Below are 14,432 nucleotides of genomic sequence, written 5' to 3' on the forward strand. Positions count from 1 at the left end.
ATCTATATAGAGTAGACTTTCCCACTATAATATTGGCAAGTCATTTGCTTAAACCACGAAAATAGCTTGCAGATTACACATCGCTTCGTTGTAAAGTATGGGAAGATACAACCTGAAAAATCTATCGACGGACTGAGAAAGACACACAAATCCTTTAAGCTATGTTTCCGATGATTTGGCTGGCTCTATATTTCGATGTTACAAATACCAATCGCATCTTCGGAGATGTCTGACTCCCGACCCACGTCCGATGGGCCTGGCCCTTGATTCTTATTATGTTTACGTCGGAGCTTCATTTCTTCTTGATATTCCTCCCAGCGTGCATCTAAGGCACTTTTCGTCAGTGTCCATTCAGAAAAACCCGGAATAAATGAGCGAGGAGGAAGGGGGAGCAGAGGCAGTTAGCTATCACGTACCTCTAATCTCTTGCGTTTTGATCGCATAAGTCTGAATTTCCTCTTTTGACAACACGCGTAGGACAATGACATAATCTGAGCGTTCCTCGAACCGTTCGTTTGCAGCTTCCAAAGCCGCAGGGATAATGAGCCTTCTGTCAATCTTTGTCCATCGTGCCCCGCTGGAATGCCCATTTTTTTCAAGTCCTTTAATTGGCGCAACACCTTCTCGAATGGGGTTGGGATTTTCTGGAAAGGAATCTTTTGGGTGTTTGAGAATCCCTTTTGGTGACTTTTCAGAGGTCGCGATAGAAGGTGGAGGAGGAACGGTTGATTTCGTGGGTGCTTCGTCGCTCTCAAAGTGTCTTTCCGGCACTGAACTCGTTGATTCAGCGACCGGTAATGAGTCGTCTAGAGAAACTCGTCGCCTTGGTTCGTGCCGTGGTCTGTCTTCTGTGATCACGTCGAATATTCTGAGGTTTGAAAACCCGATTTTGCCCTCTCCTCATATCTAAGTCAGTGCCACGGTTTGGACGTGCTGTCGGATAATCTTGGTCAAACTGCTCCCGAGGCGTTGTATAGGAAAACGCGTCATATATAGGACTTGAAGCTGGGTTGATAGTATTCGTACTGGCCAAAGTTTTAGGGACTGTCGATGCCACTTTGGCACGGAGAAACCAGCTATCATTTCGCCATGGGGTCTCATACGAGTCTTTTGGAATGTGGGCAGCACTTTGTTCATTCGAATCGGAGCGGCCAACGAGAGATCGTCGCAGGCTCGGCGGTTTTGATTTTTCTGATCGTTTCACCTCGATGGGCTGTGTAGGTCGAAGCCCAGTTGTGGAACCATCACCGAGGACTGATTCAGGTGGCTAATGTGATTCCAAACTGTCTGTTACCTTTGATGGGGAGACTGGAGATTCTGGGCTTTCCTCTTCTGATCGGCTGTGTTTTGAGGGGAATCAAGGTGACCACCTTCTCTGGTAAAGAATTCTGCCAGCATCCTGCGTCCCACATTAATTATTCCATCTAACTCCTGTTGTTCGTTATAAGGCGGCACTTTGCGCTGTCCTTCCGGCATACTATCAGAATCACTGGACCCCCCGAAATTCTGTGCAGATGCAGTTTCGGGCAAGTGCTCTGATTCAGCTTCAACTTCCGGATCCGCTCCAGGAAGAATAAAAAGTGCCAATTGCTCCAAGTGATGGCCAACATGTCGCTCGAAGGTAAGAGGTGGTCGAATGGGCTCCAGACAAAGAGGACAATCCGAACCATTCTGATTAGTATCCGAAATGGAATGGGCTTCGCACATGTGATGATACCACTGTCGACGACTTTCATACAACTTTGATGGTGTACTGCAGTCGGGGGATAGGCATACATATGGCATCAAGTCCCGGAACACATGACGTGCCCAGTCCTTGGTGTTTTTAATGGTAATCACAAGGCGGCAATATGGACATTCGAATGGTGCTTTATCTGCGGATTCCTTCGGAGCACTAGGAATAGAAAATGACTCATCCCCTGCGAATATGCTAGAGGCGTATGATGTTTGTGACACACCAGACGTCGAATTTGTCTCAAGGAAGTGGAGGTGATCCATGCCATCGGCCAGTGTCATTTCCGTAGCCACCGTTTCAGAAAGAAAGTTGGATTCCGCGTCTCCGTGATTTAATAGGCCTTGGCCCAGTTTTGCTCGGTGCCGCTCGAAATATTTCAGGACTGCTTTTTGTCTCGCCATGGCAGCGCTTAGACGGCGAATCGTGTTGTCCCCGGCGTCGGGGAATTTGTGGGAAATGTGTTGCTGAGCCCAGGGCTCGAAGAAAGAGGCATGTTTGATCTTCATTCCAAGAAGTCGATCATGATCAGCCGGTTTGCGAATAGCCATGGTAATCTGGAATAGAAGGTTGATATTGTTGCGTAGGCTTTGATAGAGTAGTTGAACGTCCGTCATCTCGTTGCCCTCGCTTTCGAACTCCATGTCGCTACCACTGCTAAAAAGCTCCTCCTCATATGGCTCATCTTCTCCTTCCTCGATGACCTGGCGTAGATTTAATAAGACCTGTAGCGTTCGCTGCAGGATCTTTATCGTTTCACCCTTCAAGTGTGATGCATCCCGGAGCCGATAGTCCAGTGAAGACTGTCCAGTTTGATGAGCGCCAATATTGGAAGCCCAAACTCGAAGTCGCCCTAACTCGTCCAACCAGCGGCGTTGCGAGACTTCATTTTCGAATTTCGCGAGGACGCCTGAAGTGGTTGAATCGGTAAACTCCTTCAAGCAGTCATTCAAAACACTAGCAATCGTGGCCGTCATAGCTTAGACGCTTTACATGCCCTCAGATAGAGAGACGATGTCCTGCTAGGAAGTGATAGGAGTTGAGAGTAGAAAGTGAGGCTGAAGCTGCGGGGTAGTGGCGGGCTCAGGACTCAAACAGTCTCACTCTTTCGCTGTCATTCTTTTTCACCTCTCAGTACTGAGTGGTCGCTGGTCTAATTTCACTTGCTTGAGCGATGGTGACGGGAATAGAAGCCACTGGTGTGGCGTTGGCCATTCTTCCCTTGCTTGTGAACCAACTGGACAACTATGCGCGGGGCCTAGAAAAGATAAAAGCCTTTCGGCGATATAAGTGGCATTTGGACGACTATTCAACTGGACTGAGTGCGCAATATGCCATTTTGCTGAATACCTTGGAGCTGTCTCTTGAAGACGTTGTTGATGATCACGACGAAAGATCTGAGTTGATCAGCAACCCTAAGGGGCCAGGGTGGAGTGAGAGAGGGTTTCAACAACAATTGATCGAAAAGCTCGATCGCAACTATGTTCCTTTTACCCGGACGGTAAGAGGACTGTGCGACCTTCTAGAAGATCTGTCTCGAAAACTGGGACTGGAGACAGCAGATTATACAACGGCAAGCTACCAGAGCATTTCCACACAAGCGAAAGAGCTAATGTATTGTGTTCGCGTAGTCCATATCAATAAAACCGCTGAACGCCCTAAAGTTTTGCAAAGTCTTTTCCGCCGCAATTTACCAGGATCTCCTCGATAAAATTGACAAGGCCAACCAAATCCTGAAGACTCTGACCGAGCAGTCTCAACAACGGGATCAATCTCGACGCGGCCCGGCCAAAAAAAGGAAATATCTGAATCGATATCGAGACAACAGACGACATGCAAAGGCGATTTATGCTATCATGGTACAAAATGGTCAATGTTGGAGTGGTTCATGTCACGACGAACACTCCGTCGGATTCCAGCTTGATCAAATCGTCTTGAATGGAACAAAGGGCTCAAGTGATGCACTCTTGGACCCAAATTTCCACTTGATTCTTCCACCACCAAAAAGAAACAGCGCCTCAAATCATCAAGGGCGATGGCACGAGGTCAAAGTGGTAGCGAGCCCGAACATCGAATCCGGTTGCCTTCCTCAAGACCCTCAATTCCCCGCTCGAACACGAAAAGTACAATTTACTACATGTTCACCGGCAACAGTCTGCATGGAGAATGTCCACACAGGGCCCATTCGTGGACTAGGCTCACCAATCGCCGATTTATGCTCCACCCTTGATCAGTTTGATACCACGAGTCCAGAGGCGAACTTGGATTCTATTGGATACATCAGCAGCGAAGAGGCCACATTCGGAAGTCGATACCACATGAGACTAGTACGTAGCGTTCAGCATGAAATGCATGTTCACTCCTTGCAAGAGACACTGATTGGAACCCCGTCCCTGCCGGACTCTCCGATTCAAAGATCCAATGAATTAAGCCGCCGCGACAGGCTCCATCTTGCCACTCTTCTCGCTTTCAGCGTTTTCCAGCTTCACGGAACATGGCTCCAGCAGAAATGGGGAACATCCGATGTGCTTTTTGTTCGACAACCGCAATCTACCTTTCCTCAATATGAGCGGCCGTACCTTTTACGGAGTGTTCGGAGATCATCTGAGACGGGCTTCAACGGGGCAGCATCCGAAGTATGCACGGACTCGAGACGACGCCAGATTGCAAATTACATTCTCTTTCCGCTTGCGCTTGCGCTGATCGAACTCTCACTGGGGAGAGCGATCTGTACACTCGCGCGACCTGGAGATGGAGAAGCCTCTGAGCAAGGTTCACAATTCAATACTGCTGCGAGACTGCTGCGTGACGTTTACTGCGAGAGCGGATCGAGCTACGGTGATGTTGTTAAGGAGTGCTTGTACTGGTCTAAAAGCCAAGGCGATGGCTTCGAGGATCCTCACTTCGATGAATCCGTGTTTGACACTATTGTCTCACCTCTCCTGAAAGACTTTGACTATTTCGACGGCATCTCCGCTAGGGTATACTAGGGAATAGAGTAAATTCTAGCCCCCAAGAGCTATGGGTCATCTGATGTGTTCAAGTTTGAAGCTCAGTATGAATTATTACTTCCTATATTATTACAGTACCTTTTGTACAAAGCCATATTATTGGTTGAGGTTGATGTGGAAACACCGGGAAGCAACGGAAGCACCAGATAATACAAGGCTGAATGTGCGTCAAAGGACGAAGCTTGGTGAAGGCTTAATATGAGAAAGAGTTTGTCTAACGGACTTGGAAATGGGACGGAGTCTGCTATATACTTTTCCCCTTGCCGCAATTGTCGCTGATCTTCAGTCAACTTGCCAATTATGACGGACCGCCGAGACCGGCTTCATAACGCCGAGGTCCATGTCCAGCACTAAAGTGACCCATTAATGAAGTTACATGTACAAATGCGCGTCATCCGAGGAAATTCCGGGCCATCTATTGGGATAGATATTGTGTAGGCTCCGATGAAGTTGCTCCATTCGTTTTGGTGGGAGGATGCGGCCTCTGATAGGGAATTCGGACAGCAACAGTTATCTTTTAATATGGAAATTCAGTTAGAGATCCTCCAATTTGCCTATATATACGCTCGCAGTTTCGCTTCGAGCCGAAACGGCTGTGTTGACAACGAACTCTTGGCAGATCTGATAACTTCCAGAATTTTGCGCATTTTTTCGGCTCTTGGCGTGGCTGAATGTTGTTGGCTATGAATGCCCAAGTCCCACTATTAATTTCCTACCAAGACGCCAAGCGAAGCTTGGAGCAGCTAAAATGCGACGCCACGGGCATTCGACCTTTATGAGGTAAAGATCTCGCTAGACAAGCTTACGCGGTGATCTGATTAGATCTCGCTACCGGCCGACGCCGGTTGTCTCTGTCACCGGTGGAGTTAGGGCCCACGGGGATGGACTAATAACACGCAGCACAGCGGACAGAATTCTTGTTTGGCCCCAGAGATCCACATTCAAGGTGGTGCTGTCCCTCGTTGAGCTCTCGAATGCTCCCGAGTTCGGGTGTTTTATCTGATCTTTTTCCTGGTTCCTTTCTTACATATTTTCACTCCGATCATCCCTTCCCTGGAGGAACAGAAGGTTTCCAGAACATTTTACCTTGAATCGCTGGAGCTATTTACTGTTAAGGTGAACTGTTCATTATGGCGATTCGCCCTTTGATTAAAAGGGCCAGGGCGGTCTTCCATCGGACGAGACTCGATCGTGAGGAGGCTGTGAGTAGTTCGATCGACGTTGACACAAGCAATGTCAATGAGCCCAAAACTGATCAGACACACCCTGTGGCCGATGAGGCGCTTCCAAACAACGGTGCGGAAGTGCCGGGTGTACCATTTGAAGAGCTCCAACATGGTGTCAAAGACGCCGAGGCTATTGCTCAGACCTGGTCGAAGCCTGCGTTGATCGCTGTTTTAATCAAGTATGTCAATTCACTTACTCGGCCAGACCACTGCTTACGCTATGATTCTATAGCATTTGGTTCCTTTACTTCGTCTATGCATTCATCTCATCGGTGAACGGCAGTTTGAGTACCTATGTCGCCAGTTCATTCCAACAACACTCCCTATCCGGTCTCCCCACTGCTATGGCGGATGCATTCTCTGCCGCAGTTTTCCTCCCCGTAGCGAAAATGATGGATACCTGGGGTCGTGCTGAAGGATTCCTGCTCATGGCAATTTGTGCTACCATTGGGCTGGTCCTCATGGCTGCTTGTGACAGCTTCTCTATCTATTGTGCTGCCAATGTAAGTTGCGCTCTAGCAATTGAAGCAGTAGCAGATGTTAACATGAGATCCAGGTGCTTTACTACCTTGGCTTCAGTGGCATGGAATTCGCCGTAGACGTGGTCACCGCCGATGTTACTCAGTTGAAGAACCGAGCCCTAGCTTACGCTTTCACATCGTCTCCGTATATCATTACGGCGTTTGCGGGACCGAAAGTGGCGGAACAATTTTACGACAACGTTAGCTGGCGATGGGCCTATGGCACTTGGGCGATCATCTTTCCTATTATTGCTGCCCCTCTCTTCTTCATTTTGAAGTTCAACCTCCACAAAGCCCACAAGGCGGGCCTTGTCACCGAAAAAGAGAACAGCGGCCGCAACTTCTTCCAAAGTGTTTGGTTCTGGATTATCGAATTCGATTGTGAGTATTCAAAAGCTACTGTTTCAATATCCTGGAGGATATAAGTACTAACCCTACTTAGTGTTCGGAGTGTTTATCTTCACTGCTGGCCTGATCCTCTTCGAGCTTCCGTTCGATATCGCCACCGAGGCCCCTAACGGCTGGGGCACTGACTATATCATCGCCATGATAGTGGTCGGATTCTCGATGCTCTTCTTCTTTGGATTCTACGAGAAGTGGATCGCCCCCGTCCCTTTGCTCAATTGGGGGTTCCTTACGAACCGCACTGTCGTCGGCGCGTGCCTATTGGATGCCACATACCAGCTTTCGAACTACTGCTGGAACAACTATTTCCAGAACTTCCTGCAAGTGGTTAATGATTTGACTATTGCCGAATCCGGATACGTCGTCAACACATTTGACGTGGTCTCTGGTGTACTGTTGTTCGGCGTTGGAGCTGCCATTCGTAAGACGGGTCGGTTTAAGTGGCTCCTATATATCTCTGTTCCTCTCTATATCTTTGCTCAGGGGTTGATGATTTACTTCCGCCACCCCGGTCAGAGTGTCGGATACCAGGTTATGTGTCAGATCTTCATCTCGATTGGCGGATCCATTTTTATCATCGTCGAACAACTGGCCATTTTAGCCGCTGTTGATCACCAGCACGTTGCCACAGCCCTTGCTTTGCTCAACGTCGTTGGTACCATTGGTGACTCTGCCGGTCTTACTATCTCCACGGCAATCTGGAACAATACATTCAAGAAGGCACTCATCCGAAACCTTCCAGACTTGTCCGATTTGGAGTCGATCTACGAAGATGTGGACCAGCAATTGAGCTATGCCCCTGGAACTGCGATGAGAGAGGCAATCCAGAAGTCCTACGGTTACTCTCAGGTGAGAATGCTTTCAGCTGGACTGGGCGTCATGGTTCTCGCCTTTGCGTGGACCATCATGATCAAGAATATCGACCTGAAGAAGGTTGCCCAGGTTAAGGGTGTGGTGTTCTAAGATATCATCACGACGAAGGGGATTGGACTTAAGGATTTTCATGGTATCAAGTATATAATTCTTCATGGCTTGTTGATTACCCATGTTGAAGAAAATTGTCATACGTGATGCTATCGCTCGAATTTTTGAAACAATCCGCCAGATTTAGCGCGCGACATGCTCATCTGTTTTCTACTTTCCTGCATTGAGTGAACAGTTGGCCCTTGGCGCCTCTTGTCGTCTCCTTTCTGTTCATTTTTCTACCACCAAATTGATCTTTTGGTCTCTTGATCTCTATCATCTCGCTCTTACTTGTACGATAGAAAGAAGCGCCTTTCAATATATTTTAATAGCCTTCAATGCTTTTTTGCTCTTTTGCTCTACGGGGTAAAGTTGCATAGTCTATAAAATCGGTATTCATTTTTTCCAAATCTCATCATTCGTACCTAGATTGTCTGCTTTCTCTTTGTCTGTCTGGGATTTGCCCTATTTGAGTGCTAGGTTTAAGTTACGTGTCGAAAAGAACTACCGTTTTGCATAGCGTGAATTTAGGAGCAATATTGAAGGCAGACCTCATTCTGGGTAATACCTAGTTGTTCACTGGAGGTTTTCTTGCCTCAACCTACTCGTCCAATTCTTCTGCAAGGTTAGTATTTTCTACATTTATGCTGGTCATAATGAAGCCCGGAAACACAATTGTACTACGGGAATTTGGAGATTCTAAATTTTAAGGAAAACAATTCATTGATTTACCGACGATATCTAAAAATTTCAATTATCAAGGGCGTCTGGCATGGTGACAGTGAGTAAATTGACAACATCTAAAAAGGCAAAGTAGCCAGAATATCTTCGATGGCGGTAGCGAGCTTCTGTCTTTGTGCACTGTGGACATTGTCCAACACATTCACATCACGCAGCTCGGTCAGCTCCAACCTGATTGTACGACAAATCTGCTGAAAATGCAACTGCCCGTATTTCTCCTGGACACGTGGGTTTACACGAACACGCAAGTCCAACGAATCATTAAATCGGCTGATAACTTCTGCCTTAGTGATGAGTTCATTCTGGGTTCTCGTGAATGCAACAAGCCCTTCAGCTCCTGTACGTGGAAAGTTTTGAATATTAACAAGCTGAGCTTGTAACTGGTTTTTGAAGTTATTACACTCCCTGATGTATCTCGCAGAATCATACATGGCTATGGCTCTAGATGATGGATTATCAACCAGCGGTATATTTTTGATGCGAGGTCAAAAGATTCCTTTGGAAGATAAAGGCACTTGCCCGCCAAAATGAAAGGTGCCAAATCTTTATGCTTTTCTGTGTTTCTCAAATATCTTAATGGGACAAAGAAGACAATCCTTGATTAAGAGAACTAAGAAAACAATGCAGTCATAGTGTCCTTTGTTACCATTTTTAGTCTTCGGCAGAGAATTAACCCAAAGGTTCGCTAAACTCAGACTATGGAGTAGGACTACGACATAATTGCGTCCGCTGCAAGAAAAGAAACAAAACCCACAAAGAGCTATTTTGCGCTTCGGTCATTGTGATACGCGGGGGTCGATCTTAGAATTGTAATAACATCAGGGGCGCCTTATTTGTAGAAAGTCAGGAAGAATTGAGAAAGTTCGATAGCGAACGCCTGCTTTGTGCGTACATATAAACATGTGATTCACGAATGATATCCTTGGCCAAACAAAAACCTTTCCCATATTGGGCAAATTGCATGCGCTAGAACGAAGAGACTTTCAAGTCGCAATTAGCTACTTTTCGTTCGGCCAATATAACTAACGTTGCATGTGTATTTTTGGCCGTTTCGCTGCGATACACGAGAACCCGGGTCGTAACAGTACCGTACCAGCGTCCTGACAATACTTGAAATATACGTTGAACGGCGCTTGAACAGAAACAAGTCCCGCAAGACTGTGTTAAATTAACTTGTGGACTAGACTCGGTATGCCAAGGAGCTTGTATTAAACAGCGGGACTAGGATGACGCCGAATATAGCCGATCAGATATGTGAAATGGGATCAAAGTTCCTTAAAGCCAAGATTGTCAACGGAGAGCCCGAGCATGAGAGCAAAACTGGCCGAAAAAAGCCCCTGCTCTTCTATATGCCTAGACATAGGCACACGGGTGTGATATCCACGGGTCCGCGCCAGATGCGCCAAGTCGCATCTCGTGCCACCCTTGCCAGATGAGAGAATTTTCCCCTTCAGCCCTGTCTTGGCCCCGTTAGCATACTTTTTCGCTTAATCTTCCATGAAGGTTCTGTTTACCCGATATCGGATGATGCAGCACCAAGAATATATAAATCTGATCGCCACATCTTGGCCAACTATGTGTTCGGACCACGTATCTCTCCACGCAGTCGTCAGGTAGGCAGATCGACCACACTATGGCAGCTGACCCTCCCCATCCCTCTGAGAAGCAGGGTGAACAGATTCATACCTCTCAAGAAACTGGAGTTGCTGTCCCTGCTATAGATGGCAATGTCACGTCCGATCAGGATTCACTCGACCAGGAGGCACAGGCTGGTGTGAAGGGTATTCAGGCGGCTACGAAGGTGTGGACCAAGGGGCATCTTATCTTGGCATATGCGATGTGAGTTTGAACGGATCCCTAGGTCTCCCTTAGTATAGTTTATTGATTGTTTGTTGTGAAGCATCTGGTTCATATATTTTGTTACCTCCATTCAGGAGGTTGTTATCCGATCCTTGAACCCTTATGTGACTAGTGCTTTCTCACTCCACTCGTTGACTGCGGCCACGAGCATTATGGCCAACATAATCGGTGGTTTGAGTAAAATTCCACTGGCGAAAATTTTGGACACCTGGGGCCGTCCTCAGGGTATCAGTTTGACACTGTTCATCTGGGTTGTGGGCTTCATCATGATGGCCGCCTGCAACAACGTGCAAACATATGCCGCTGCACAGGTCTTCTCTTCCGTGGGGTAAGTTATCAATCAGTCAGTCCTTTTCATAGTCTAAACTAACTCATACTTTATCTAGATCCCAAGGAGTCAGTTATTGTTTGACTGTCTTCATCGCCGACACCTCGACACTGAAAAACCGAGCTCTAATGCTGTCCTTTGCAACTTCTCCCTACATCATTACAACATGGATTGGCGGTCCCATCTCGCAGAGTGTCTTGGAAGGCCCCGGATGGCGATGGGGATTCGGAATTTTTACCATCATCGTTCCGGTCGTGGTCTCACCACTATGCATTCTGTTCTTTTGGAACCACCAGAAGGCGAAGAGGATGGGCCTGCTCAAATCCAATCGCGGTCCTCTCAACCTGCAGTCAGTCAAGGAATATCTTATCGAGGTCGACATGCTTGGAATTCTGCTTCTTGCTGGCGGTATGGCGCTCTTCCTTCTTCCATTCAGCCTCTGGTCCTACCAAAAGGACCAATGGCGTTCTGATATGATCATCTGTATGATCATCTTTGGAGGAGCTTTGCTCATTGTGTTTGCTATCTATGAGAGATTCTGGGCTCCAGTGACCTTCATCCCATTCCAGCTACTGATGGACCGAACTGTCTTCTTTGGTGGGTTGATGTTTGTGTTCGAGTTCTTCAACTCCATGGTTTGGGGTAGCTACTTCGGCTCCATGCTCCAAGTCGTCTGGGGTCTGGATGTTACGGAAGCCAGTTATGTCTCAGCCATTTATCGAGTTGGATCCTGCCTGTGGTGTCTGCTCGTCGGATACTTGATCCGCTGGACTGGCCGATTCAAATGGTTGGCGGTTTACTTCTCATTTCCCCTCATGATTCTCGGAGTCGGATTGATGATCAAGTTCCGTCAGCCTGATGCGGGCATTGGCTATATCTGCATGACTCAGATCTTTGTCGCATTTGCAGGTGGAACTACAGTCATATGCGGCGAGCTTGCCATGATGGCACCTTCTGATCACCAGCACATTGCTGTTGTGCTTGCTATATTGAATCTTTTTAGTAGCATTGGAAGTGCGATTGGAGGTACTGTATCCGCAGCTATCTGGACCAGCGAGTTCCCGAAGGCTTTGACGAAGTATTTGCCGGCAGAAGTCAGCATGGCCACAGTCTACTCAAACATCAATGCCCAGCTGTCGTATCCTTTTGGAAGCCCGGAGAGAAACGCCATTGCCCATGCCTACGGAGATGCGCAGCGGTACATGCTTATTACCAGTGTTTGTATGCTGGCAGTTGCCTGGGCCTGCGCCGCGATGTGGCGTGATATCAAGGTCAAGGACTTCAAGCAGGTGAAGGGAACTGTGTTCTAAACGGAAAATCAAGGTATTGCGCATGTAGGAGCGAGCTATGTGTTGATTAATTAGTACAAGAAAGAAGGGGTAGTCGCGATAAGTAATGTCTCAGAGAGTCAGAAAAGAAAAATCTCAACTATATAATATCAATGTTTGACATCTAGGTCAGAATCTTCAATTCAAGTTTGTGCTTCGTGCATAAACTGTAATCTAAGCTGCATCTTGTATCTCACAAATTATTTGCCTCTAATTATCCCGCAAACTGCTGTCTTCTCCCGCCTATTTCTATTGACCCCAGTGTGCTAAAAGTACATAATTATTACATCTCAGACTTGCTTAGCACTGAGTCTGAACATGCACAGATTTGGAGACTCCTGCCTTAATGCCGTGTCCATGAGCCTCAACACGGACGTACTTGAGACCCCCCTTGACAGAAGTCACAGTTTCAAAGCCTGTCTTGGGTGTCACTCCAAGCCGGGGAAGACCATTTTGAGTGACGCCTCCAAAAACATGCCACTGCTGATGCTCAGTAGCACCATTCCAACTCATATAGACATTTGTCGTGTTGTGAGAAGTGTCGATGCAAGAAAATACATCAGGAGCCGTGTTGGGAATACCAACCCAAGGGTGACGATAAGCCCGGTAACTGGAGACCACGGAATCTTCTCCAAACTGAGCAGTCATAATACAGGAACCATCGGCGTTGTACTCTTTAATCTTGGGGTTGGATCCGTAGCCAATCAAGACATGGTTTTCGGGCAGGGCTTGAACGGCTCCCTGGGAGGTGGAAAAGATCTCGTCACGCGGGTCGTCAAGGAGGCGGAGGGGAGTGACAGATTTAGTATCCAGATTGACATTCATGAAGATACCTTCAGTGTGGTCGGTGCCATTCTTGACGTCGGAGTTGGCGTTATCAAAGATGCTGATGACCAATTTGCTGTCTTCCTCATTTCGGATGCGCGCGTCGTGCTGGTAGGCGAAGTTGACTCCATCCAGTGAGAAGTCGCCGCCGGTTTGACCCTACGGTAGATATGTTAGTATAGGAGAAAGATATATTGAAAGAAGTAAAAGAATGGGCCTTACCTGAAGAGTCCAGTCAACAGAACCATCCTTAGCAATCTTGAACAAGGAGCAGTAGTAGCGTGAAGAGACGAGGAAACTACCATCCTGGAACTTCTCAACAGAGTTGATGTGGAAGTAGCCATACGGAGCACTCTTGTTGTGCCCCCAGTCATGGATAGGGTAGAAAGGCTGCACATCTTCCAAGGAAATTTGATCAACGTGGTCCTTAGCACTCCAGCGGAACAAGATGTCGTTGGTCTTAACATCGACCTCATAGAAGAGCGAGTCAGCAATCCACCCATCCTTGGGGCCACCCACGGAGCTCAAATCAGCCTGGGTAACATTATAGCCAGTAAGCAGCATCGTGTTGTCCGAAGTCATGGTGCTCTCGTGGATATCAAGCCAAGAGACAAAGCTCGAGCTGTCAACAGTACCGACGGCAGTGTAGTTATCGTGGATGACCGAAACATTGTAGATGCTCTGGTAGGACTGGTCCAATATTTGGATAATACCGTAGCCCCAACCAAAGGGCTCAGGCACACCAATGCCATTGAAGTAGGTCAAGACCGGTTTTCCGTCCAGCATCTGCACGCGGAAATCTTTCAAGTCACCGTACGGACTCTGCCAGATGAGTTCGTTGTCGTCCGACATCATAAACACACTGTACTGGTGGGCATCCCATGACTGATCGAAGAATAGGTAGCCAGGAGCGGTAGCTCCAGACTTGGTGATCTTGAGGTGGGGTGGCTCAAAAGAGCTGGACTTGTAGGTTTGCCAGGGCCAGCTGTCGTTAGCCGCCACGCATGAGGTAGCGTGCAGTCCAGCAAGAACGGAGATAACGGATGAAACACGCATCTTGGATCCTAATTCCGTGAAATCTTTTACAATTGCTCCTTGTTTTTCACCGGCTGACTACAAAAATATACTCGACAAGGGTATTGAGAAATCGCATGACCCTAGCCGATGTCGGCCCATAGCTCCGTACCCCTGTGAGCGATTTATCGCTAAGATCCGATGTGGTCGTCTTCGGCTAGGGTTGAATACTCATCTTGTAAACCTGCTGGCGCTGGCGGCACGAGCCGACAATCTGATAACGCAAGATCAGATAAGATCTGCGGCCCCACCCGTATTTCACGTATGATACCACGTTCCCATACGGTATCATTTGTATTACAGATATTCACCAGTATTTCAATCCAAATACAAGAAATGACATCTCCACCATGGTATGCGGATGACTCGGTTAGTTGGAGTTCGGATGACTCCAGGGATTGATCGGCACTGCCGAGCA

The 14,432-nt window shown here is 47.5% G+C and overlaps 6 protein-coding genes across 6 annotated transcripts; 3 read left to right on the forward strand and 3 right to left on the reverse strand.

Annotated features, from left to right (window-relative positions):
• Positions 1-154: 154 nt before the first annotated feature.
• On the reverse strand, positions 155-2,709 carry PENARI_c003G02827 (uncharacterized protein; the record flags this gene model as incomplete). Its single annotated transcript, XM_022628189.1, has 4 exons — positions 155-159; positions 209-325; positions 417-550; positions 1,295-2,709. The coding sequence occupies 4 exons, from the start codon at positions 2,707-2,709 to the stop codon at positions 155-157; spliced, it is 1,671 nt and encodes a 556-aa protein (XP_022491466.1).
• A 197-nt stretch (positions 2,710-2,906) lies between these two features.
• On the forward strand, positions 2,907-4,722 carry PENARI_c003G10642 (uncharacterized protein; the record flags this gene model as incomplete). Its single annotated transcript, XM_022628741.1, has 2 exons — positions 2,907-3,233; positions 3,364-4,722. The coding sequence occupies 2 exons, from the start codon at positions 2,907-2,909 to the stop codon at positions 4,720-4,722; spliced, it is 1,686 nt and encodes a 561-aa protein (XP_022491444.1).
• Positions 4,723-5,873: 1,151 nt separating this feature from the next.
• Positions 5,874-7,858, forward strand: PENARI_c003G04411 (uncharacterized protein; the record flags this gene model as incomplete). Its single annotated transcript, XM_022628307.1, has 4 exons — positions 5,874-6,148; positions 6,202-6,472; positions 6,526-6,871; positions 6,933-7,858. 4 exons carry the CDS (start codon positions 5,874-5,876, stop codon positions 7,856-7,858), a joined length of 1,818 nt encoding a protein of 605 aa, XP_022491914.1.
• An 800-nt stretch (positions 7,859-8,658) lies between these two features.
• PENARI_c003G10415 (uncharacterized protein) lies at positions 8,659-9,030 on the reverse strand (the record flags this gene model as incomplete). The annotated part of the gene is made up of 1 exon (XM_022628726.1): positions 8,659-9,030. The coding sequence occupies one exon, from the start codon at positions 9,028-9,030 to the stop codon at positions 8,659-8,661; it is 372 nt and encodes a 123-aa protein (XP_022492100.1).
• Positions 9,031-10,232: 1,202 nt separating this feature from the next.
• Positions 10,233-12,097, forward strand: PENARI_c003G02602 (uncharacterized protein; the record flags this gene model as incomplete). The annotated part of the gene is made up of 3 exons (XM_022628173.1): positions 10,233-10,438; positions 10,500-10,787; positions 10,846-12,097. 3 exons carry the CDS (start codon positions 10,233-10,235, stop codon positions 12,095-12,097), a joined length of 1,746 nt encoding a protein of 581 aa, XP_022491969.1.
• Positions 12,098-12,415: 318 nt separating this feature from the next.
• Positions 12,416-13,996, reverse strand: PENARI_c003G03369 (arylsulfotransferase family protein; the record flags this gene model as incomplete). Its single annotated transcript, XM_022628230.1, has 2 exons — positions 12,416-13,099; positions 13,163-13,996. The coding sequence occupies 2 exons, from the start codon at positions 13,994-13,996 to the stop codon at positions 12,416-12,418; spliced, it is 1,518 nt and encodes a 505-aa protein (XP_022491573.1).
• Between the last annotated feature and the right edge of the window lie 436 nt (positions 13,997-14,432).

This window comes from Penicillium arizonense (assembly GCF_001773325.1).
Source record: "Penicillium arizonense strain CBS 141311 chromosome Unknown PENARI_contig003, whole genome shotgun sequence".
NCBI classification, from domain to species: Eukaryota; Fungi; Ascomycota; class Eurotiomycetes; order Eurotiales; family Aspergillaceae; genus Penicillium; species Penicillium arizonense.